We start from the raw sequence: 27,347 nt of genomic DNA, 5'->3' as shown, positions 1-27,347 counted from the left end.
TGTTTATGCTAATTATTTATTATTATTCATGATTACTATTCATTAATTCATATACAGCTTAGTCCTTTGTTTACCACCGCGGAATGAACCACCAACTATTCCAGCATATATTTTGTCCAGCGAATTCCCTTCAAAGTTAAATCTAAAATATGATTGTTCATGCTAGCAATTTTCATGCAAATCTTGTCAGAGAAGCACGGTTGTATGTTCAGTAGTAAATCTTCAAAGGCCAGAGGGTGCTCTCGTGCAGGAAATCCTCGTAGCGTTGCATTGTAACATGACTAGCAAATTGTCTCAGAGACTTATTTCGAACATTACTAAAGTTATAAAGTGAGTTTGGAAAAAAAATACGTTTTTTAAATGTGGTATTTTCATGGCCCACAATGATGTAAATATAATTATAGTCTGATTAAGTTTGTTTTGATTTTAAGCACGATTTTGCATAGCTTGTTGGGGTACCTCGACTGTGCCTGTGTTGTAATTGTTGCTCCATCTGAAAGCACATGCCGACATCGTAGAACTGGCTTTGCTGACAAATTGCACATAAATGTTGCCTTCGATTAATCGTCCAGTGCAAAAATCTATAAAAAACAGATTAATTTAGGAATTAAAAATAAACACTCATGAGTCAAAATTATATATATATATATATATATATATATATATATATATATATATATATATATATATATATATTTCAGTTTTATTTATATTTTTTGGCCAATGAATTACAAACTATAAAAAGGAAAAGTTATATTTAATAAAGACTATATAAAGTAATCGATGTTAGCATAGATACTTGTATCTTTTTCATTAAATAGTTCTACTTATTTATTAGCTAGCAGTGCTTATTCCTAAAATTATAGTACTTGTTCATTAGCTCTTAGTACCTTTTCAAATGTATATTATTGATTAGACAAATTTTTTTATTTATTGTATACTAGTACATGAGAAAAGTAAATGAGAAGTGTGTCTGCACTCCTCTACTAACCACCATGAAACCATTTAAAAGTTGCCTAAAGCAGTCATTTGAAATGATAATGTTGCTGGCTAATTAATTAATTCTAGCAAGTTACTAAGTTTCAAATCTTAAATTGATGTCTTGTGTGCAGTGTTTGCACATCACATTTTAACATCCGCCATGCTTGCTTCATCAGCTTTAACTGAAGTGGTACTGAAAATAGTGCTAGATGTTGTACACTGTGGTAAACCCCACAAAAGTAAGCCATACCAGGCAGTAGAAAAGTGCTTTAAGAAAGAGATACTAGTACTTTTTACAAATTGAATGTTAATGTAAAACTTGACATATCAAATGTGTGCGTTTTAATTTGTGAATATATCCCACAGATTTACATTGGGGGAGAGACTAAAACCATAATGACTTGGAGTGGGCAACACCCAAAATACTCCTTAGTAACTACTATAAAACTTTAAAAATTGAATCAACCATTGATCAAATAAATGCAAGCTTTGGAAAAGAGACTTTCAGAAACATAAGAAAATTGCTACTGCAATTATTGGAGTACTGCAACTGGCCTATATTCACAGCTACTGTTTTTTTGAGCCACTGATAAACTTCCAGTGAAATGTTGATGTGACTTTTTTCAATTTTATAAAGCTCATTCTAAATATGTGCCCCTATATACATTTCTGGAAAGCCTTAAATACATCCCAAGAGGTATGTTTTTTTTTTGTTGTTGCATTTTTAGTTTTCACAAATCCACCAGAGGGCGCTCTGTACGCTTTTTAGATCTTTAATTTCTCACGAGTGCCATCCGCGCCTGCTGTTATTGCGTAAATCTACCAGAGGTCACTGACTGACTCACCCACGTCCTTCCTTAAACCCAACCGATAGTGTTTTCAAAAGCAATCCAAAAAAAGAAAAGCCCTTGTCGCCACCTGAGTTTTACCACATTTTCAGATTTTACCACATTTTCTCCCTGTTATTTACTTGTTTATTTTATTTTTTGACTTTTGCTTTTGTCTTACCTGCTTTTTGGAACTGTTCTTCACTGGACTTAAATCCCATTGTCATAGTCAACTCCGCTGACGTACACGGCGAGCCACTAAACACACTGATAACAGCGGGAAAGCTGTCCATACAAAGTTAATTGATCAGCTGGTAAGCACGAAAAGGAATGGTACCATGTCGCCCCAAAGCATTTAGTTTAAAGATGAAACGCAGCCATGCACACCTTTGGCTACATAATTCACGATCTCCTCAAATGTATTTAGGGCTACATTTCAGAATATGTTGTGCCTTTTACAGCATAAAGCCTGGTTTATACTTCTGCGTCAAGTGACCGGCGTAACCAATAGCGCATGCTACGCGCGTAGCTGTGCATTTATACTTCTGCGCGCTGTCTGCATTAACACTTCCAAAACGCTAGTTGGCAGTGAGGTGTTAATGTGTCTCTGTGTCGAGTTTCTTCGCCTGTGTTTTGTTCTATATGAATGCTTCCGGGTTGTACAAGTGGCTCAAACTTGCTCATTTTGAGGCAGGAACTTTAACTATGAGGTAAACACAAAAACAAAACTTTCCATCTGGAACTCCTTCACGGGACTCCATACTTGTAAACAATCGCGCCATTGGGCTCGCGCGGCTTTCGGTCCCGCCCAGACTCATCAGCGCTACCAAGCCGACCAATCACAGAGCTTGCGCTACGCGTCGTTGCAATGTGTAGTTACATTTTTTGAGTGGTGCACGTCAGCGACGCCAACGGCCATAGCGTAGGGCTATGCGTCGACGCGTAGGCGGCGCCGTAGCATACGCGTGCATTTGACGCAGAAGTATAAATCAGCCTTAAATGCTGTAAAGTAATTAAAATATAATCAGCTAAAAAGACTTCAGCATTCATTAAATTGTTCAAGCATAAAATGAGACAAAAGACCACTTAAAAGTAAGCGTCGTCACTAGTAGCTGGTGAAGATGTAATTCATGTTTATTTCTATAAAGCTTTTCCAATGTAGATTGTGTCAAAGCAGCTTAACATAGAAGTTCTAGTAGATTGAAACAGTGTCAGTCCAGTTTTCAGAGTTGAGGTTCAGTCTAGTTCAGTTCAGTGTGGTTTAATTTTTCAGTGCTGAAAGTTCAAACACTGAAGACAAAATCCATCGATACGCAGCTCCACAAGTCTCAACCAAGCAAACCAGTGGCGACAGAGGCGAGTTACAAACTTAGCCAACTGATGAAAGTGAAGGAAAGACAAACCTTTAGAGAAACCAGGCTTAGTTGGGCACGACTATTTCTCCTCTGGCCAAATGCTAAAACTCAATTGAAAATACTGTGGTAAAATACACGGAACTCTGGAATTTAATGCAGTGCTTTTTATCCTGTGAAGATTACAGATTTTTAAAGAAATCAGATCTTAAACACTGCGATTTTCTGATGACATGACCTTTCACCAGAAGCGCTTGAGCTGGCTGACTGAAAATGAAAAGTCTGTCTGCATATACCCCAATATATTGCTTTAAGCAGTTATTCACTGTATAACCCTCTGTAATGTTGAGATGAGGGGTCATCTCACTTCACGAGGATAACCATCATTCAATTAGCAGGTTCTTTATGGAAACAGAAAGTGGTTTTGTGCTTTTCTAAATGGCGGAAGCTCCAGGGAAAAAGTGCAGAAAGGACCACCAACACTCAGTTTAATTGTCCATTATCTGCGCTGTCATTCTTTTGTATTGAAGCGATGGCCGGTGAGAGACACAAAGAGCGTGAGCGAGAGGAAGAGACCAATGCCGGACCTGGTTGCTCCATTTCTTTTTAACGGGTTATAAAAGTGGGACAGTCTGTTCCATGGAAGTTCTCCAATTAAAGTTTCTGGGGACCGATTCACTGGAAATATATCTATATTCACCCTGTCCTACATAGCAGGGGGGCGGTGCGCTACGTATGCGAGAGAATGAAGTACAATACGACCAGAGGAGTGTGTAAAAGGCTGAAGCAGAGCAAGCTGAATGGACGATGCATTGTTTTCGGAAATGCATTATGTGAGCCAATACTGGATTATTTTGGACTATTGACTATCATGCATTTGTTTCTAAGTGGAATAATTGTTTTAGAGCGGCCTCGACTCGCGTCCGCTGTCCTGAAAGATCGGTTTCTGCAGTCTCTCTACTGTTTTCATGGCCTGGTCTCGTATCACTGCTCTTCCCTCTTTGTCCTTGGGCTGCTGGTTTCTGTGTGGTGCCTGCGTTACTCTCTCTGAATCGTCTCAAGAGAGCAAAATGAGGCCAGTGCTCTATTTTTCCCCACCTGCCCCAGTCAACTGCCAATTATACAGCGGAGAGCTAATCAGGCGAGGGAGAAACACTTCTCTGCGCTCTCATTGGTCCGGTTTTATTAGCTGCTTAATATGAAGGGGATTCATGCACGTGGCTGACGTTTCATATACATGTATATAGAGTAGAGGGGATTTCTTCACCCAGAAGCAAAGTAGTTAAACAATAAATGGCTGGATTTGTATGTTTTAAAAGCAAAGGTTTGTGAATGTGTTGTGGGTGCTGGAGCATGTAGTCATTTACTGTGCATTTAGTCTGTTTTGTTTACTTTCAATCCATTTTTTTCATACAAAAATTTGTAAAAACTTTTCTGAAGGACACTGTGATACTGAAGACTAAAGCAACGATGCTGAAAATTAACATTTACTTTAGTTCACAATTCATGTTATTAACTACTGGCTTAATTCCTGCCTATTATTAAGATAATAACTGTTCATTATAAAATATGATCTTATTCTGCATCCCTAATCCTACACTAAAACCGAAACCCACGTCTACCTTATTAATAAACAGCTAATTAGTAGTTATTAAACTAGTATTGTTAGTTGATAATTCCGTTAACTGTGACCTAAACTAAAGTGTTGCCCATTTTTCTAAGTATAAACTAATTTCAAGAGGAGCACACGCTTATGATTCATAGCAGTTGGTACCTCGTTAGCTAACGCATGATCCACCAATCAGACGATCCCTAAATCATTATAAATAACCAGAGTATCTCACCTTAGCCATCTTCATCTTGAAGAATCCACCCCTACTCCTCCATTTTCCTTGTCAGGGCAGCACCGAGGCCCAATGGTTAGCATCATTGCCTCACAGCAAGAATGTCACTGGCTCAGATCTTTATCTGGCCCCAAGTTGGCATTTCTGTGTGGAGTTTGCATGTTGTCCCTGTGTTTGTGTGGGTTTTCCCTGGGCTATCATCCCGTTTGGAGGAAGAGAGGGGAGCCTTGAGCTCATGTAGATCTCGACAACTCCCCCTTGATAAGAGCTGATGACTAAAAATTGACTGCTATTAAACGATATGCTGCATTATGAGATTACCTGAATTGCAAATTTAGATTTATCAATATACTTGTTGTGCATGTTTTTGAAATGTGGGAGGAAACCGGAGGACCCGGGGAAAACCCACACAAGCTCGGGAAGAACATGCAAACTACACACAGAAACGACCACCGGCCTGTTGAAGGACTAGAACCGGTGACATTCTTGCTGTGAGGCGACAGTGCTAGTCACTGGGCCACCGTGCTGCCCTATGGAGGGAAAGGTGAAAAGGTAGGGGTGGAAGGGGGGATCCTTCAAATCGAAGATGACTGTAGTGAAAAAACCCTGGCTCTTTATAGTGGGTTAGGAATGGCCTGATTGGTGGATCATGCATGCTAATGCAGAACCAGCCGTGTTCAATCATAATCACGTGATCCTCTCGAAATTAGTTTATGAATAAACTTCACTTATTTAACTTTTGTAGATTATACTTAAATTGTTCAGTTCACCAAACTTAGTGCTAAGTTTGGCAAACTGAATAAGGAAGCCCTTAGGCTGATCTTAAAGGCAAGGTTTACCAACAAGGACTTTACAATACAAACGGTTTGAAGTGGCTCCAAGGAACCATACTTCCATCTACCACAACTGAATCTCTTCTTCATTTACTCACTCACCTATTATACATTCCAGGTGTCTGACCAGCGCCCTCTAGTGCCCCGTAGTTCAACTAAAATAGTACTATATATATATATATATATATATATATATATATATATATATATATATATATAAATATGTATATATATATATAAATATATATATGTGTGTGTGTGTGTGTGTATATATATATATATATATATATATATATATATATATATATATATATATATATATATATATATATATATATATATATAATGTATTTATATGTGTGTGTGTGTAATAATATACTATAAAATATTTTAAAATAAATTTTAAACAAAAAAATAAGTAGCCATTTATTCACATTATGATGAATAATTATATCTGAAGCCATGTTTTCTGATTTAAAAAAGATCTTGTACTAAAAAGTTTCCACATATTAGAATTTAACAGTCAAGACTACATTTGTGAAAATGACCTATTTTTTTTCCAAAGGATTAATTATGATTTTGAGCTCACTACACTTGAAATCTTAAGTTTTTGCATTTTCATGGTACATGAGTTAAATTAACTCATATTTTTAGGTGATACCACCAAAATGCAAAATTTTAAGTTATATTCAGTCAACTTTACTTAATTAATTAAAGACAACATTAGGGTTTTCAGTACACCATTATTAAGCAGGGGAGCTCTCGAGACCTACCAGAACTCAAACTCCCCTCTCACCTTGCAACAGTAGGGAGCCCAGGGCTCGAGGATCTCATGAGCTTAGGGCTCTCTACTGGGACAGCATGCCAAACACGCTTTATTATCAATCATCAGCTTAGTGTGAACTCTTGAAATATGCATATTTTAATCTTATAAATGCAGATTTGATAAACAGAAAAGACATGATCGATAGATATATCGACATTCGTTACAGCTTTTTAATGCCTTTTAAATATTTGATCAGATATTAACATCGGTGTTCTTTTATTTCTACCAGCCTTCTTGACTAGCATAACCATTGAGACATAACTATCTTCTGAGGGACTAATTCTGACTAACTTCGGCCTCAACGGAAACCTCAACTTGATTTTGACGTCAGTATTTTTTATAGATGAAATGAGCAGTTGATTTAGTGGGTTTGTGAAGGAGACCATCTGTGTCCTGTTGGCCTGATTCACTCTTGAATTGGCAGTTTGGCACTCATGCTCAAAAACAGTCATGCTTTTTTCTGCCTGTTTTAAAGAGAAGATATGATATTAATTTAAAATTACATACATACAGTATCTCTCCAACAGCAAGTACAAGGCTCTGCTGCTTTTGTAAGGATGAATTGTTGGTTGCCGAAGTTTACCAGGTTGGTGATATATTATCTTTGTTTTAGCACTGGATATCTGCTGACAATCTACTGTATAGTTGTGTGGTATGTTGTGGTTTGTCTGTAAACCAATCACAGAAACTGCGATGATATAATTTACTGTATATTTAAGTAAATGTAGATGACAGTCAGCTTTTCAGAAGGAACTGAAAATGTATGCAAATGTCTTTTCAAGAATGAAAGTGAGCATACGTTTATCAGAATTCAAATACATAGATATGTTTTCATAGCCAGAAATGATTGATAAAATCAGTCAAATTAATAGTAATTAAACAATCCAAAACCAAACTATTAAAAGCAATGCTTAATTAAATGGTTTTGTTGATTGACTCTTTTGTTTTGTAATGTTTTGCTGAGATTTCAATTTAAAATGTTTCATTTTTGGTATGTTGTGGGTAAACTTTACATGCATAAACTCTAAAATTCATAAAAAAAATAAATATAATTTATTATAAAAATTTATTAAAAAAAATAATTAATTTAAAAATAAATTAAACTGCATAATCCAAAACTAAATAGTTAAGAAATAAAAACATATTTTGAACTGAATAATGTAATCTAATAGCTGCAGTATTTACAGTGAGAAATGCGCACAAACATGTAAGTAAATATTCGTCTTGAATGAATCGCCACGAGCCGTCAGTAATGAGGTGACGGAGATCCCTGGAGGTTTACAGGACACTTTCTAAATGTGGACATCACTGACGTCACTCTCTTTACAGTATTTACTGTAGATGACAAGAGCTGAAGGAGAGATCTTACGTCTGTACAGATATGTTGAAGGTGTTTGTGAATAAAGTGGAGTGTAAAATGAAGCAAAGATTAAAAACATGCTGACAGAGTTGATAAAAATAAATCCAGAGAGTCGGTGTCTCTCTCGGGTGCAATTAAACTACAATGTCATCAGCAGAAATGCAGTGAGCTGATGCTTCACAAAGCCGCGGCAATCTCACACTCGCTACCAACCATCTAATCTGTAAGTCAAATGAAGCCAACTAACTTCATTTGTATCGCATTTTTCACAAAACTCTTACAAAACATGGGGCATGAAGTCTTTTTTCCTGAATGTCAATGTGTGTTTTTCTGGCAGTCCTCGGTGTGTTCGATCTTAAATTTGAGATTCAGTGTTTGTGGGTAAAAGATAACAGGCATTTCAAACCACATGCAAGATGCAAGGCTCTGAAGTTGAAGCATTTGCAACACTCACAATTAAAAACTCTTAATAAATCAATAATCTTTAAATAATATGAAAGCTCAAGTCATTATGACTGACTGATTCAATCATTCATGGCTTTAGATGGTTATTTACCTTCAATTAAAAAGTAGGTTTTAATATATGTGTTTTCCCAGAGATGGGTTGCAGCTGGAAGGGCATCCGCTGTGTAAAAAAAAACGTGCTGGATAAGTTAGCGGTTCATTCCGCTGTGGCGAGCCCGGATTAATAAAGGGACTAAGCCGACAAGAAAATGAATAAGGAATGAATAATATATGTGGTTATGAGAGCTCACCTCATTATTGGTGACTGTTTCGAGGTTTTAGGTGGATATTTACCTTGAGTTTAATCTATTTCTGTATATTTATTTTTTTACAGAAAAAACATAAAATACCCAATGAGTACAAATTATTTAAAAGGTGTAATATGCAATTCTGTCAGCTGACATTACGTACTATTTAACATAGTAAGTTTGAATTTCATGTGTTTGTTGCATTTTCATTGATGTAGTGGAAACAGCTTAAAGTAAAAAGGAAAAATAGAGCTTTTTAGGTTATGAAAGGTTGTCGACTGGTTTTCGTTAGGATGTTTTTGGCATGAAAAGAAAAAATATCTGGCATTGCATGTTCTCAAATGAGCCTCTGCTCTATAACGCCCCATTCACACTGCGCTTTAGCATCAACGCTTGACTGAAGGTTTGTCTGAATTTGGGGCTGACGCGATCGTCATAGCAGCGTCAGCCAATGAAATTCAGTCAGCAATAGGCCACTTTCTAGCTGGTGTATTTGCATACAGAGATCTGATTGGCTGATGCTTCCATTGGCGCTTGAAAATTTGAGCTAGTCCCAACTTCTGCTGCGAGCAACGCTTCTGAATGCGGCACCGACGGATTCACAATTCAGTTCGGCAACACCTGACGTCACCTATTCAAAGTGAATGGGAAATGTTGACTCTGACGCCCCGTGTGAATGTGGCGTAACACATGAAACAAATCCTCACGATGCACTGAAAAAATTATTCAAAGATGATTCCTTGGATTTACAAAATTTCTTTTACGTTGAGTGGTTGTAAACAATTTATTTGGGCTGAATTTAAACAAAGAAATTAAGTTAAACATTATTAAACTTAATTTTTTTGTTTAAATTTATCACAAATAAATTGTTTGCAACAGTTCTGCATGCAACACTTTTTTCAGTGTGGTTGGAATAAAGCAGAAACAAGCGTTGTAACTATTGTAACATCAATGCAGCATAAAATCAACTTAAGTTTATCTGTCATGAAGGTACCCAGCAGTACGTTCACGTTGTTACCCCAATGTCGTGGGATGTTGCATTTTGTTTGGAAATGAAAATCAATAACCAACATTGGACTTTCTTACGCAACCTAAAAATTCTACAAAATATTGTCATCTAATGATGTTACTGCTTCACGTTGTGTGGACATTACCAATATGACGTCTATCAGACGTTGGATTTTGGTTGCCATATCTAATGACATTGTGTGTCTGCTAGGTATTGACAGTGAATTGCAACCATATAGAGTACATGGGCTCTATTTTTATAATCTAGGCATCTAAAAGCACATGACGCAAAAGCATTAAGAGCGTGTTTGAATGTGCTTTTTCTATTTTAAGGACGGAAAAATACAATTTGCGCCGCAGCTCATGGTCTAACAGGGTTGTGCTTATTCACTTAAGGAGTTATAGGTGTGTTTTGAGAATAAAACAATCAGTCTCATCTCCCATTGCTTTTAAGAGTTGCGCTGCGCCAAAGCGCATTTGCTGTTTACATGGCGACTTTGTAAGTGGAAAAACTGAACACTTCACTAGCAAGAAAACAGCTGAACAGAGCATCTGCAGCGCGAGGATAAAGAACAAGCCTCCTCCATTCTACCTCTTTACTTTCACTTTCTTTTTCTCTCTTTCATGGATAAGGAAATGGTGTTGTACGCACAGACATTCATCAGCCTACATAATTAATTTAGTTTGTTAAGCGCAAAGATTTATTTAAAAACTATTTGTATATCAATTTCTAATTTCCAGCAAAGGAATAAATGAACAATAATAACAAAGTGTGATTTAAAAAGTGTCACTTTTATATCCAAACACATGACTTGTTCTTATTCCCCATATGGTCCAAAACCTGACAGGTTTTTTCTTAATCAAACAAAAATAAATATGCATATAATAAATTTATAAAAAAATTAATCAGTTGCGCACAACTAAAGCGCTCTGTGGTGGATTTAAGACCTGCTTTCAGCTGGTCTTTTGCACAGTATATTTTAGTTCCTCAAACTACCAACCCGCCAACAATGCACCTTCACACACCTCTTTTCCACAAAAACCACAAAGTGGCGCAAATGGATTTGCCATTTAAACAACGTAGTGGAAAACAGGAAAATTTAGGTTGCACTGGTCTAAAAATGGCAACACGTCTATCACAACCTGTCTTCATCGTGTGTTTGTTTTCCTCATGTGACCTTCACCATGTGTTCCTTTGTTTCAGTTCCCGCCACTAGTTAATGTTCATCTGTTCCACCTGTGTTCATCCCCTGCATGTAATCAGCTCATCATCTCCTGTGTATTTAAGTCCAGGCATACAGAACATTCATTGTCTGGTGTTCTTGCTACATTGATGTCTGTCTTCACCCAATGTCCTTTCAGTGCTCTTCCTTGTAAGTTATTGTTAATAAATATACATGTTTTGATGATCCTGTGCCTTCCTGTAGTGAACCAGGCGTTACAACATCATGGCAAACACGTCTTGCGTCTTATCGTGCCACGTTTATGATAGGGCCCCAATGATTATGATTATATAATCTAATTTGTCTTTGCCTTTGTTTACAATCTTCTAGTTGTGACTGGGTAACCTTGTAGATTCAAACAATTACTATATAAATGTTGAGGCATCTGCAGCAGTTTTGTTTTTTAATAATCAAAGAATGAAAAAAGATTTATAGTGACATTATTGATGAATCAAATTCATGTTCACTTAATAAGCACTGGTGTGGCTAATAATAGATTTTTAGCATGGAGGTATTTCATTTTTAACTACTTGCCTCACGATTATGATTGTTCCTGATTATTCCAAAAGTTTGCATTTACATCCCCCCCCCCCCCCCACACATATCTAAAGAGGATCAGATTAATGCTGTGCTACAACATCTAAGTCGTAACAGAAATGGGTTGGTTATTGTTAGTGAGAGGAACTGAATCTATTATATAATGAATGTGTCACACCAGAGAGATATGGTAAAAGTTAAAGTAGTTATTGGTTTGTTGGGAATCTCTTTAGGGGCAAAGTAATGTAAAATGTAATGTGAAGTAAAAATATTGTCATGTTTAATGTAAAGCATAAAAAAATGGACAACACACACACACACACACACACACACAATAATAATAATAATAAAATACAATTTACCTTCCTAACTATTTAACAAAAAAACAAAACAAACATATTATATAAAATGCTATCAAGGCCCCTACTTTTTGTAAGTATATACAATATATAGAAGTTTTTTTTTTTTTTTTAAATGCATAATCCAGAATCACAAATCTGAACCAAGGTCTTTAAAAAGGCAGTGGTCAATGATGGGGAAATCTGAAAATAGAAACAAATGACAACAAATCTAACAACTTTCTCTCTTTCTGATTGTAAATAGTCTCTCGAATAAACTCTAGCAATCAATCAATAAACAATGCAGCAAGCAATATGACTATAATGAACAATCCATACTCAAGTTGACAGAGACAGTCGAAAAAAATGAAATACCACAGAGATCGAAATAATCCAAAAACTACAGGTCATAACAACTGCAAGCACAAATGAGCCCTGCAGTTTTTTTATTTTCCTTTAGAGTGATGACGATTAACATTAACAAGCTAAGAACAATAACATCATCTTTTAGATGCACATGGACATCAGCGCCAGCACACAGAGAAGAGCTAAATCACACCGTAATTTAGCCTGAATTCTACTTTCAGCCTTCTGCAAATTGAATCCAGTCTGCGTGCCCTAGAGATACGGCTGGAGTTTGGTATTTTTAGAAGTAAAATGTGGAAAGTCACATAACAGAACCCTGTCACAACCTGCAGATCTTTATAAAATAATGAAAAAATATATTCATTGTTACAATATAGCAATAAAGGGTCACGAAACAACAAAACATATTTTTTGAGCTGTTGACAGTCGTATATGTGTCCCACACTGCTAAAAACACTATTAGGACACCTATATCTCACTAAAAAGTGTAAATTGGTTGTTTTTGCGTTATTTCAAGCAAATTCGTACTTCCTGTTTGAAACAAATTTTTGAAGCTGCGTCACGGTCATGAGATAATAGCGTGTATTCCAGCGTGCAGACTGGACGTCTGTGCCAGAGTGTGTCTTATTACTTCTTACAGTGTGCTGCATTAATGCATGAGTAAGGCTTGGTTCAAACCAATCAGCACGCTCTATTGTGCAACTTCATTAATATTCATTACTGTCACAGTGTTTAGACGGCAGAGACGCCACGTTGTGTTGGCAAAACAAGCGTGAAGTGTTGCTTTTATAGTTTACTGCTGTTAAGTTTTGTTTTCATTTTCTCTCTGTGAGAGCTCAACTAGAGTCACGAGTGGATTACAGTGTACGCGACGCTCGACAACAATAACTTGCGTGTCTAAGGTGGATTATTGTTTACCTGAGAGCTGTTCTCATCTGCAAATGCTGAGATCCGGATTCACTTTAGTCTCCTCTTAATAAAGACGCGGCTCTAGCTGCTGGTGATTGTCCTGTCTCTACAGATTTGGTAAGTGAGCGACCAGTGCTCTTTGTTTATTCAGTTTGTTCATATCGAACTAAGTTAACTATTGCACCAAGTGTAAACATGTTAGCACCACAACCAAACATTAACCTTGTGTAGGGTTTTCACCACATTTAGTGACCGGAATAACCCACGCGGCTTTCTGACACTACCTGCCAAGTGCATCTAAGTTTCCAGGAAATTCTGAGTTTTTTTCTCTCATTCGCCGTGCGGTATCAAACATTGCATGAAAAATACACGCTTAGAGCAGATCCTCCAATCAAATATCTCGTTTGTTGCGAGGGGCATGAATGAATTCCCTGAATGAAAGAGCCAAACTGCAGTTAAAGTCCACCATTTAATCATTTGGCAAATAATTTGACTACAGATGTCCATGTAAACACAGTCACTTTTTCTCCTGTATATATGTGTGTGTGTGTGTGTGTGTGTGTGTGTGTGTGTGTGTGTGTGTGTGTGTGTGTGTGTTTTGAATCTGAAAGTCAGCGCGCCAAAATAGACACTCCCACTCCATCCCACTTTTCTTTCTCCGACACTCCCCCCTAAACAAAGCTGGACACGCCCACTTTTCTGACTTTTTCCAAAGTAGAGGTGTGAAAACACCCTGCTGAAACGAGGGGGTTTCATTTTGGTGAGGTGTTCAGAGTGTTTAATGCATTGCAAGGCAAGTTTATTTATATAGCACATTTTATACACAATGGTATTTCAAAGTGCTTTACATAAGCAGGAATTAAAAAAAAAAAAGGTTTAAGAAAATAAAAACATCAAAGAATCAAAATGATTAAAAGCAGATAAAAATGTCTTAAAACTGGTTTTAAAGGAATAAAAAATAAAAAAGACTGAGGAGTTTAATGAGACAATGTGTAGAATATATTCTTCCATTAAGACCAGATTTATTATAGAACGAATAGTCAGAAAGATGTGAATTTTATTTTGTGTATTATTTTTAGTAATGAGTACAGTAGGCCCACACGGAATCTGCGCGCGCAGAATTCCGCAGATTTTCCGCAGAATTCCACAGATTTCTGCAGATTTTTAGCCCATTATTAATTCTGTTTATTTACTTGAGTAAATGTGTAAATCTGAATTTATTCAGTTTTTATTCAGTAATTTATTTTTATTTAATATATTAAGGTTTTAGTTATGATACTCCAATTCAATTCAGTTCAATTCAGCTTTATTTGTATAGCGCTTTTACAATGTAGATTGTGTCAAAGCAGCTTCACATAAATGGTCATAGTGACTGAAACAGTGTAGTTCAGTTTTTAGTGTTTAAGTTCAGTTTAGCTCAGTTCAGTGTGATTTGAAATCATTACTGAGAATCCAAACACTGAAGAGCAAATTCATCGATGCTTAGCTCTACCAATCCTGAACCATGCGAGCCAGTGGCGACAGCGGAGAGGGAAAAAAAACTTTACCTGATAGGAGTGAAGAAAAAAAACCTTGAGACTTCACTGCATACTCCCAAAATAATTCAGCAGAAATCTGCAGATTTTTACCAAAATTCTCAGCAGAAATAGCAAAAAACGCCCGCAGATTCCGTCTGGCCCTAGTAATGAGAGAAAAAATTACAGAAAGATAGTAAGAAGAACAATACCTATTAAAAAAATTAACAAATAAATAAATATTTTACATTTAAGATCCTAAAAGTGCCATCATCACTATGTACAATTCATATTTACGTAGTTTAGGTAATAAAAATACAGAAAGAAAGAAAGAAAGAAAGAAAGAAAGAAAGAAAGAAAGAAAGAAAGAAAGAAAGAAAGAAAGAAAGAAAAAGAAAGAAAAAAGGGTAGACTGGGTGCCACAATATGGTTAAAAAAGTACACAACTGAATTGTAACTGAAAAGCAACAAACTAATTGTATCTGTTTCTTTTTGATGATTTACAAAACTATTTTCAATGTATTGTTTTTCTTGTTTCTTATAATGTCCTTGAATCATTAATGTAACTTCCATTTTTAGCAATAGAAATTTTTTGTATTTTATAATTTCAATCGTTTCTACAATTTTGGGAATCCGATATTTGGTTGTTTTGTGAATACAATGTGGAAAACCCTATCTGTATGTGAATTTGGAAACTGCAATAAAACAACTAAATGCAAAAAAGAAAAAGAAAAGAAAGACACAATAGTGCGTTCTGTGGGACTTAGCACAGTGCTCATTCAGTAAAGGCACAGCTAAACAGATGTGTTTTCAGTCTCGATTTCAATGTGCCTAATGTTGGAGCACATCTGATCATGTATGGAAGCTGATTCCAGCAGCAGGCGGTGCTGCTAGTAGCCGAAGGCTGATTCACCCTGCTTTGATTGAATTATGGAATTTCTGGTTTATATGATCCTAAAGATCTGAGTGATCTGTTGGGTTTGTATCCAGTGAGCATATCTGTAATTTATTGAGGTCCTAGGCCATTTAGTGATTTATAGACAAGTAATAATACTTTAAACTCTATTCTGAATGTAACTGGGAGCCAGTGTAGAGACCTGAGGAAAGGTGTGATGGGCTCTGATTTGCTGGTTCTGGTCAGAATCCTGGCAGCAGTGTTCTGGATGAGCTGCAAGTGTCTGACTGTCTTTTTGGAAAGGCCAGTGAGGAGTCCATTACAGTAATCCACTCTGCTGCTCATAAAAGCATGAACAAGTGTCTCTAAGTCTTCACTGGAGACAAAGCATCAGATTCTTGCAATGTTTTTGAAATGATAGTATGCTGATTTACTTACGGCTTTGACATGACTACTGAAACACATATCTGACTCCAGAATCACACCAAGATTCATTTTAAGTTGCTAGTGTGTTGTACAGTAAGTGATTAGTGTGATTCTAGTGATTTTTAGTTTGTTGCTAGGGTGTTATAAGCAGTTGTTAATGTGTTGCTGTTGGGTGTTCTGGGGTGAGTGCTATGTTTGTTGCTAGGGTGTTAGTATATTGCTTAGGCGTTTTTGAGTGGTTAATGCTTTGCTGGGTGTCACGGTGGGGCAGTTGGTAGCACGATCGCCTCACAGCAAGAAGGTCACTGGTTCGAAGCTGGGCTAGGTCAGTTGGCCTTTCTGTGTGAAGTTTGCATATTCGCCCCGTGTTGGTGTGGGATATCTGGGTTCTCGGGTTTCATCCACAGTCCAAACACATGCGCTGTAGGTGAATTGTGTAAGCTAAATTGTCCGTAGCTTATGAGTGTGTATGGATGTTTCCCAGTGATGGGTTGCAACTGGAAGGGCATGCGCTGCATAGAACATATGCTAGATAAGTTGGCGATTCATTCCTCTGTGGCAACCCCAGATTGATAAAGAGATTAAGCTGAAAGGAAAATGAATAAATTAGGGTTGTGCCGATAGACGATGCCATTGTCCATCGCTGATGGCCGACAAACTTCACTATGCTGAGCCGGCATCGTGATCCATCGCCCATTTATATTGATATTCATTCATTCATTTTCTTGTCGGCTTAGTCTCTTTATTAATCCGGGGTCGCCACAGCGGAATGAACTGCCAACTTATCCAGCAAGTTTTTATGCAGCGGATGCCCTTCCAGCCGCAACCCATGTCTGGGAAACATCCACATTCACATTCACACACACTCATACACTACGGACAATTTAGCCAACTCAATTCACCTGTACCGCAAGTCTTTGGACTGTGGGGGGAACCGGAGCACCCGGAGGAAACCCACGCGAAGGCAGGGAGAACATGCAAACTCCACACAGAAACGCCAACTGAGCTGAGGCTCGAACGGTCTTTTCATGAGCTGTTAAATGTTACTTATAGCTGCCGCTTGCACGGCTGACAGCATTCATAGATTCAGTGGCAAACGCTGTTACCTGCAAACCCCGTCTCACAGACTTTACAGTGAATGGCTTTAGTCATTTTCATAGCGGACTTGCAGCCACTGGAAGTCTTTTATCCACTCTTGGAAAAGTGTAAATGGTGGATTAACATTCAGCACATGATCACTAATAAGATGTGCCATTATTAGGAACTGTAGGTAAATCTGTCAGTGTTATTTTCATTCTCTCATCTTCAGCGCTTCACATTTTCACGGTTGTAGCTCAGTCCTCTGAATGCAGAAGGCATTGACTGAGTGACTGACAGCTGATAAAAACCAATCATTCGAGTTCAGTTCTTGAGCAGTTGGCCAATAAGAAGAGCACAAAGGCGGGGCAAGCATTGCAGTAGTGATGTGCGATACCACTGACTTCCTATCCGATCCGATACCAAGTAAAATGAAGGCAAGTATCGGCGATACCGATCCGATTATCATACTGCCCAAAAATGACTGTTTGAGAAATTTAAGTAACAAGTAGTGTTACTTAAATTTCGGCTCCCATGAAAGTTTTTTTTAACCTTTTTTCTTTTTCGTTTTATCAGTCATCACCGCATTTTCTCCCTCTGTACCTGGATGGTGCCTGCCTGCTGCACCTAAGGACTCTGAAAGCGATGTTTGTCTCGCCCCAGCAGCACTTGTGCCTCTCCTTTCCTCCTCGCCTGACCGCCTAGTCATGACGTTGTCATATTCTATCTTGTGATTTCTGTGTAGATGTTTGATTGCGTTTGTAGTATTACCACAGTACCTCACTGTTTTGTTACACGTGTCACAAACAGCATTGTTTGAGTTTATGGAAGTGAAGTAGCTCCACACATAACTACACATGTGTCAGGCCAGCAGACTGAGCGGCTAGGTAGCGTGATCTGCAGTTGTATAGTGCCATATTACGCACATGACTTTGCAGGCAGAAGAACAAATAGTTCCGACTAAGTTGGCATTATTCAGAGGAACTAGGGTAATTGTGGTTACTCTCCGCTGTATTTCTACTTCCAATAAAATACATATTTGCTCTAAATTAGAAATATCAATATTTTGAAAAGATAATCGATTCTAGAACATACAAAGCTGGTATCGGAGATATCGATATTTTAGGATCGATCTGCACATTACTACATTGCAGGCTTTTTTCACTTCAGCAAGTTCCTGAGTGCTGCGTTTTGCGTTTTTAGGTGCAAAGATGCATTCTGCATAAATGTCTCCTAAATCTGCGCACGAGGTGAGGATTTTGCAGTGAAAACATTGAAAATGTATGCACTACAGTAAACTCCAACCGAACTCTCGTCTCCTCCACCAGCTGTGGGAAAAGCCATCAGAATGACACAGATCACTCTGCCTATTTATGCGAGTCCCGCGGAAAAAAGTGATTGACAGGTGGTAATTTGTTTGTAACTTTATTTATTTATGGTTTGGTTATGGGTAAAGCAAAGACCATGTGGTTCTGATAGTGAAAACGGTAGGCTACAATTAATTAATTTGTTATGAATTAATTGATATTTAACAACCACCCCCACCCTCCGCCTATGACGATGACGGCATCGTCCATCGCAATGTTTCACATTAGACATCGTACAATGCCAAATTGGTCAACATCGCCCAACCCTAGAATGAATGAATGCTTTGCTAATGTGCTGTAAGTGATTGTCAGTGCTAGCAGTTGTCAATGTGTTACTAGGGTGTTGTGATGGGTCTGCAAATCGCTTACTACTCCAGTAGGTAGTACATTTGAATTTGAATTTAGTACACGACCATAAGAAAAGTACGTCCTATAGTATGAATGCGAGTAGTATGAACGAACTCATTTACATCTGCATTTATGACCTACCTGCTTCAGTCGTGTCGCTTCACTCCTATTGATAAATAATCTCACCTGGCATTATGGGATAGCAAAGTGTCCACTGGATTTGCACTTCAGAATCTCACTGTAAGTAGTAGGTCATATAGGTACTTCTCACATACTGTGTCAAATACTATGAATTCGGACGTACTACTCTGCTCACATACTGTTTTTCACATAGTGTATACTAAGGAAGTATGCAATTGCAGACACAGGCATGGTTTTGTTTTTGGGTGTTATTAGCGGTGGTTAATGCTTTGCTAAGCTGCTATAAAAACAGCAAGTTGTTTATCGCAGAGTTGTCAGTGCATTGCTAGGGTGTTCTAAGTGGTTAAACTGTGTTGCAGGGGTGTTGCTTTAAGATCTTATCGTACAGTAAATACATGCAGCAGCGGTACTGTTATTCTACACATTTTGTAGCTGTAAATGTTTTATGTATAACTACTTTTGTCATGAAGTCTTAAAGTGATAACAATGTATTCTAAAAAGTTTTAATATCAATGATTTTTTGAGATTTTGTAGGTTTTTGTAGTGTTTGTTTTTGTACGTTTAAATTTAGTCATTTAGCAAATGCTTTTATCCAGAGCGACTTTCAAATGAGGACAAGAAGCAAAACATTAGTTTTTTTTTTTTTTTTTTTTTTTTTTAGTGGTAGAACCAGAGAGGCAATTGCAAATTAGGAAGTGAAGTATAAACTAAATAGTTGAGTTTTTAGTCGTTTCTTGAAGACAGTGAGTGACCGTTCTGATGCAGTTAGGAAGTTCATTCCACCAACTGGGCAAATTGAACGCGAGAGTTCGGGAAAGTGATTTCTTCCCTCTTTGGGATGGCGACGTTCATTCACAGAACGCAAGTTTCTGGAGGGCACATAGATCTGCAGAAGTGAGAGCAGATAAGAAGGAGCTTTGTAAGCAAACATTAGAGCTTTGAATTTAATGCGAGCAGCAACTGGCAGCCAGTGCAAACGGATGAGCAGCGGAGTGACATGTGCTCTTTTAGGTTCATTAAAGACCACTCGTGCTGCTGCGTTCTGAAGCAGCTGAAGAGGTTTGATAGAGTTAGCTGGAAGCCCGGCTAGTAGAGAATTGCAATAGTCCAGTCTGGAGAGAACAAGAACTTGAACAAGGAGTTGAGCTGCATGTTCAGATAAGAAAGGTCGGACCTTTCTGATGTTATAGAGTGTGAATCTGCACGATCGAGCAGTTCTAGAAATGTTGTCAGAGAAGTTTAGTTGGTCAGCAATCGTTACTCCAAGGCTTTTCAGCTTTTTGGATGCAGTAATGGTTGCCCCATCCATCTGGAATGAAAAGTTGTGATGTAGAGTCGGGTTGACAGAAACTTCAAGCATTTCTGTTTTCGTGAGGTTCAGCTGAAGATGATGATCTTTCATCCAGTGTGAAATGTCTGACAGACAGGCTGAGATGCGAGCCAGAACCGAGGGATCATCAATGTGAAAAGAGAGGTGTAGCTGGGTATCGTCAGCATAGCAGTGGTAGGAGAAGATGGAGAAGAGAAGTGGCCCAAGAACAGAGCCCTGTGGTACCCCAGTGTTTAGATGCTGTAGGTTGGACACCTCTCTGCTCCAAGACACCCTGAATGACCTGTTTTTGTGTTACTACTTGTTTCATGATGTCTTTTATTGTAGCTTTTTGTGAAGTTTAATATTAAACTAATTTTGAGAGGAGCATGTGCTCATTATTGACCCAGGTGGCCTACATCAAAGGATTCCAAATCACTACAGTCGAAGTCAGAATTATTACCCCCATTGAAATATTTTATCTTTTTTAAATATTTCCTAAATGATGTTTAACAGAGCAAGAAAATTTTTACAGTGTGTCTGATAATATTTTTTCTTCTAGAGAAAGTCTTATTTGTTTTATTTCGGCTAGAATGAAAGCAGTTTTTAATTTTTTTAAACCCCATTTTAAGGACAATATTATTAGCTCCTTTACGCTAATTTATTTTTGATATAATAACTGATAATAAATACTGATGTGGTTTTATGTTGATTGTAAACCTAAATGCGTCACTAATGATTGTTCTGTCTTTCTTTCCTTCTGTAGTCTGTGTAAGACTAAGGTGGTCGCTGATTAACATCATGACTCACCGGCATGACATCGACACTGCTTGCTGACACGGTGCAGCAAAGGATGCTGGGAAACACCAAGCGTTTTTTTGGCAGCACCGAGGACAAAGAGGGCGAGGATGAGGAGGAAGAGGAGGAGCGATTGAAGAGAGCAAAACAAAATGGGATGATTGAAATGGGAGAAAAGGAGCACCAGAACCGGGCCGGACGCAAGGTGGATGGATCCAAACCGGCGGCCGTCGTGATTGGCTGGCAGAGAGGAGAGAGACAGCCGAGAGCTGTAAACTCCGCCCAAAGAGGAATCCCCCATTTGCCCAGTCAGCCGACTCTTTATCATCAGACCACCAATCAGCCGCAGTATCACCCGGTGTTGACCAATCAGCAGGTCCGACGGCGTCTAATGGAGCGCAGCATGACCACAGTCACACCTGTAGAAGACTCACACCTGGCAGTCATCGTGTTCCGCATCGGCATACCAGACATCAAACAAACGGTCTGTGCATTTCTGATGCTTTTTAAATATGTTAATAGTGAATATTTTTGTATATTTTAGCTAAATTACATACCATTTTAATAATAATAAAATAATAATAATAATAATCAAAAATCAAAAATACCAAGTTGCATTTATTTGATGCATTTGTGGTGGAGTTTATTCAAGCCTTTCTGAAATGGTGAGTCTCACACAAATGCTGTTTGCAGTGCACACATATGCGCGTTTGCTGACACCATGTGACCGTGGTGAATATAGTGGTTAAGAATTACACAGCGATTTTACTGTGTTTATCACAAACATGCTGCTTTTTAAAACTTTTTAAATGTATAAAACTCACAAAGCGTTGGAACAAATATTTTAATCCCAGTTTATTTGCCAATATATATATATATATATATATATATATATATATATATATATATATATATATATATATATATATATATATATATATCGTGGAATGTGGTTACATGTTTTTGCAGAAATCAATCAATTCAGTAGGCGGGGAAAACCGCACTCCTACAGTAGATGAGTGTTCAATGTGACCATCACCGCCGGGGCTTATACCGCCACTGTTTTAAATTGCTGCCGCTCTGTTTTTAGTGTATGAAAGTAGTTTGTGAATGAGCCGCCAGGGGGCACAAAGGGACGAACGGACAGGAATAGCCTATACAGCAGCTTTAAATATGCTACTGTGCTTGTAAATGAGATTAAACAATAAGTCAAAGCATTATAATTCCTTCATTAATCATTTAAAATTTGTTAACACACTTTATTATTATTGTAAACTTGTTAAGTGCAAAGAGGATTCGTTTTTGGAAAATAGAAATGTCGCCGCAGTATGAATGGCGGCAAAAGGAACACATTGAAGTAGTGACATCTGTACATCACGTCGCGCTACGCCTCAACCACTAGCATTTGAGTCCTATTTTAACGTCAGGAAATAAAAAAAAAAGAGACTTGTTGGGTTTCCATCACTCCAGTATGACTGTGGACACACTATACCTACACACAGTTCTGTCCAAACAGCCTACACAAATTAATTTTCATCATAGGCGCCCTTTAAGAAACATTTCTGTTTCCTTTGCTGAATTAGGCTCTGATGTTCATGTGTCAGTCATAAACACACACACTATATAAGTTTCTATATAACAGTAATTGTTCTTAATGAGCGTCTGAAAGCTTCAAAGAAACACACACACACACACAGTTTAATATACTCTACATCTATAGTGTCTCCCAAGGTTATTGTGGGAGGGATTGAGACATTAGGAGGAAATTAAAAAAATAAGTTAATTCAGGGGGAGAAAAGGGGGAACGTGGGAATCCTTAATGAGGCAATACTTAGCGCGGTCTTATGTTAGTGTGTGTATGCAGCTGTTCAGAGTGAGTTTTAAATAAACACACAGCTCGAGTTTCCTCTTGTGATTTGTGTAGGAGCTCTGACCTGATTTAATGTCAAACTCACTCTCATCGAAACTCTTCTCAACTGCGGACTCAATTAGCAGCTCACTTTACCATGCTCAATCGCGGCACATTAACAATCCCCAGATAAAGCCGCAAGACTCTGATGCTGGATTTTAATATGCTGGATGCTTTATGATTTACTTTAGGGCAGATGTCGGCTCTGAAGCTTTTGAAAGAAACTCATTATGGTGAAATCCAAACAAACAAATCAGAAGTGTGTGTTGGGGATCATTGATATGCTGCTATAGTTTTTAATTTATCTTAAAGGGCCCCTATGGTGAAAAATCTACTTTTAAAGAGCCCATATTATACATGAAATAGGGTCATATCCTGGTTGTAAGGGTCTCCAACAACAGTCTAATATGCATGCAAGGTCAAAAAACACTTTCATGGTCTTATAATCTGCATTTATTTTTACCTAATTATCCCAGCGACTCCCGTATGAATCGTCCAGTGATTCATTTGTTCCCAAACCCCTCCTTAGCGCGAAGCTAATCTGCGCTGATTGGACCGATGACAGTCTGTCGCGATTGGTCGACTGCCTTCAGTCAGAGAGTGAAATGGCCAATAGCTAATCAGCAATTTAAAAAGTAATCACAGTTCATACACGCTAGATAGTGTAGGCGTGGATTTTAGCTGCCACACACACACAAAAACACACACACACACACCTCCGGGCGACAACGCTCCCGCTTCCGCCCGCACCCGCCAGGTTTTAGCCTGAGAACCCGCTCCGTTTTCTGCCCGCCGCGCCCGATCCCGCTAGAGCGGGGGAGAACACAACCAAAAATCACCCAGCTATACAGTCCAGACAGCCAAGATGTCTGTATAAACACACACAGCACCAAGCACACAAAGCTCGCTCTCGCTCGCTCTCTCTCTCTCTCATACGCGCGCGTGCGCACTAACACACACACACACACACACAAGCACCAAGCAGACTCTCTCTTTCTCATTCGCATAGCAATATCCGTAATATTGTTAGACAGCCCGCTCCCGTCCCAAATTAAACCCGTTACCGACCGCTCCCACGATTTATTCGGAAATTTATTCCCGCGCCGCAGAAATCTGCCGCGGGGACAGCCGCGGGAATGCAGAACTCTACCACGGAGCTCCATAAACAAAGCAGCACGCGTCGCGTTTTTAACGTGACTTTGCACGCGATAAGAGAATATAGCCAGTTAACCTGATACAGTACACGCGGTTACAAGTAACAAATCACAACTAAACACATTTGCAAGCTAGAGTCAACGAGGCAACAACTTTAACCGCACGTACTTACACTTGAGAAAGGTAGGAAGAAACCCATCCTGACATGTCCATCATTAAGTTACTCTTTACTGATCCTTCCTTTAACAAACTCAGATGAAGTATTCTTTGTAGCATGTAGCTTCCAGAAGTTTCCAGTAGTTTCCAACTGCTTGGTTATAATGCTGATGTTTCATCTTTGGGTAGAGACTCGATATAATATCCATCTGCAGTGTGACTTCAATCGACCGGCATGTTTGTGTGCGTGTGTTTGTGGGTGTGGGTGTGTGTGTGTGTGTCTGGGTTTCTGCGTCAGAGGGCGGGGCCTCAGGTTTGAAATCTCCCGGGTTTGCGCGTGCACGTGAATAACTTGGTTTCGTTCGTACGTCATGGCGAAACACCTAATGACTCGGTATCAAGGTGACTCGTTTGAAGCACTATGAGTCGACTCTTTTATAGATGAATCAACCGTTTTAAACATTGTACACTAACAGATTTAAGCCTTAGCTGGATACTTCACTTCACTTAGAGCTGTGTTACACACTACATGGAGGGGAATTTTCAAAAACCCATAATATGGGCTCTTTAAAGCTGTTTGGACAGACATATGTGTAAGTATAGTGTATAGACTGTCATATAGGGCTGATATAAACACATACTGTGCTTTTTTTTTCAATTTAACAACACAAAAACGGACCAATTGGAGCGGATATCAGAGCGACCGCAACTTGATGTAGGAGTGTGGTGCCCCCGCCCACCAATATTGATTGACAGCCTCGCGTCACGTAATCCTCAGTTTGTCGTTTCACGTCCGCCATTTTCAGCGTGAGTCAAATCGATATCACTAAAGGAACACCCTTGCTCTATTTTTAGATGCCAGGCTCATTGGGCTCAACACAAGAATCAATATTTTCCACATTATCGCTCTTATCGGAATTATTGGTTGTACATTTGGGTAGGTTTGCAAACATGTGTACTTTTCATTGCGTCTACCCTAAACTTCAGCTGTTTACATTTCTCACGTTCACAGAAGCTCCCTGTGATCCTAACTAGGTGCAGCTGGAAAAGTGCAAGTGCGTTGCCTCATGTGCACGTCTCTCCATTGGAAATAAAATAACAAACTTTTGTCAAGCTTTGCATGGCACGATGCTGACGCAGCGCCATGTATTTTGGAGTTCTGGGCGTGGGTTTCTGTCTGGGTGCGCACGGCGGCGCTTCAAGTCGGCGGTTGGGTGCCGCAGACAGGCGCTGACTTGGGGCGTCGTTGTGTGTGCCCTGATGGAAACCTATGTTTAGAGTTCTAAAATGCATGGCGCGACAATTCGGGACACTTCCTGCTTCTGCCGCGCCACAGAGAGTGTCTGGTGTGCCGTGTCGTGGCTTCAAGCGGCGCATCCGGAGCCTCAGTCAAAGTTACATTTTTTCTCAGTGGCTTTGGTACATTTCTCACCACACTATTTACATTTGCACAACAGGTCATGCATTTCTCAAAACAATTAATAATTTGTGCGCATCCTAGTAGCAGTTTCTCATTCCTTCTAACAAATTGCAAATGCTTTTGGACATGCATCAATTGCTTTCATACAACTCTCTGCTATTTATAACATTATCACTTGCTTCTGTCATGTCAGTCAAAATGAACTAAACTTGTCAAAGCTGAATAGTCATTCTATATAAACCTAATAGTCCTCATTTCATTACTCGAGTCATTACATACAAAAAATGTTGAACTAGTTGTCAAAATCTGTCGAGCAAATTTTATTAAAAAAAAAAACTTTTCTAAAAAATGTCTTCTAAATTGAACAATTTGATGAATGATTTACTGACCTGTGTATGTTGTAGGTTCAGTTCCAATATGTACTGCAATATTGTTTACAGTTGTGCCCAGCTTTACCCAAAGGAAGCTTATGCTTGTAGTAAATAAGTGTGTATTTATTCTTTTGCACAATGCTGTGAATAAATTAGAATTGCAACAAGCATAAGCAGTAAAAATGTGAAACATACATATTCAATGTCTTGTAGTCAGATACCTCACTAAATGCAGTGATGTCTCACTTTACTGTAGTTTTCAAATGGCTGTGCAAATAGTATAAAGTGCTGTATAGAGCATTTTCAGCAAGTGTCACCAACATCTTTTTTTTGCATTAGAAAAAAATGTCCAGAGTGAACTGTCATAATGAAAACATGACTAAGCCATTTGACCATCTTGTTCATAAACAATGGTGTCAGGACTTTTCATTTCGATGATACTGACACTTTGATTGACATCAATACTTGCTTTTGAGGAATGAGCTCTCCATTTTAAGCATGTGACGTGCTTTTGCAGGTTATCAGCTAGGTTTAGCAGTTTGCACTAATTGTTTTGAGAAATGCATTAAATGTTGTGCAGAAATGCACTAGTGTTGTGAGAAATGCACCAAAGCGACTGAGAAAAGCTGTAATTGAGTGTGCGTGGTTATTAGTCTTGATGTGCAAGCTCGCCACTTGAAACTAGCACACATTTGGCTGTAAAACTATACCAGGGGTCACCAACCATGTTCCTGGAGAGCTACCTTCCTGCACATTTCAGCTGCAACCCTGACCAAACACACCTGTTTGTTATTATCAAGTGCTGCTTTAGGTACTATTAATTGGTTCAGGTGTGTTTGATCAAGGTTGGGACTGAATTCTGTAGGAAGGTAGCTCTCCAGGAACAGGGTTGGTGACCACTGAACTATACAAAGACACAAATGATTGTGTACTCTCTGCTTGGTTTGTGTCCGAGTCGTACATGTACAGCTCAATGCTGTACCTCTCACTCCTGCTCTTTCTCTCAGTCTGCCTGTCTGTTGCAAACACAGACTCTTGGCTCCGCCCCCTTGTTACTTTGGGCGGGAAGCCGAAACTAATTTTCATGTGAAGCAACACACCCCTAAAACAGCAAACTGTGTAAACGACCCCAACATGTTTATAACATTATCATCTGCTTACGTCATGCAGTCAAAATTAACTAAACTGCCGGTTAATCATTCCATGAATGATTGCCGAATAAATGCCGAATAATCATTCCATATAAAACTAATAGTCCTCATTTCATTACTGGAGTCATTACATACAAAAATGCTGAACTAGTTG

The 27,347-nt window shown here is 38.6% G+C and overlaps 1 protein-coding gene across 4 annotated transcripts in view; it reads left to right on the top strand.

The window, feature by feature from the left end:
- The window catches only part of LOC101884567 (SH3 and multiple ankyrin repeat domains protein 1), a 146,770-nt gene that overhangs the window by 23,780 nt on the left and 95,643 nt on the right, over positions 1 to 27,347 (top strand). For 2 of the 4 annotated variants that reach the window (XM_087309966.1, XM_087309965.1), the window contains exons 1-2: positions 11,095 to 11,156; positions 21,000 to 21,515. Coding sequence is in view for 3 of the 4 variants with exons in the window: in XM_087309965.1 (XP_087166091.1) it covers positions 21,048 to 21,515 (468 nt within the window). In the remaining variant the exon portion in view is untranslated. Of the gene's footprint in view, positions 1 to 11,094; positions 11,157 to 20,999; positions 21,516 to 27,347 lie in introns of those variants that run through there. The other 2 variants (XM_087309963.1, XM_087309964.1) reach the window with 1 other exon arrangement.

This window comes from Danio rerio, chromosome 24 (genome assembly GCF_052040795.2).
Source record: "Danio rerio strain M-AB ecotype USA chromosome 24, GRCz13ab, whole genome shotgun sequence".
Classification (NCBI taxonomy): Eukaryota; Metazoa; Chordata; class Actinopteri; order Cypriniformes; family Danionidae; genus Danio; species Danio rerio.
The sequence above is the reverse complement of the archived record's forward strand: the minus strand, read 5'-3'. Positions and strand labels throughout refer to the sequence as shown.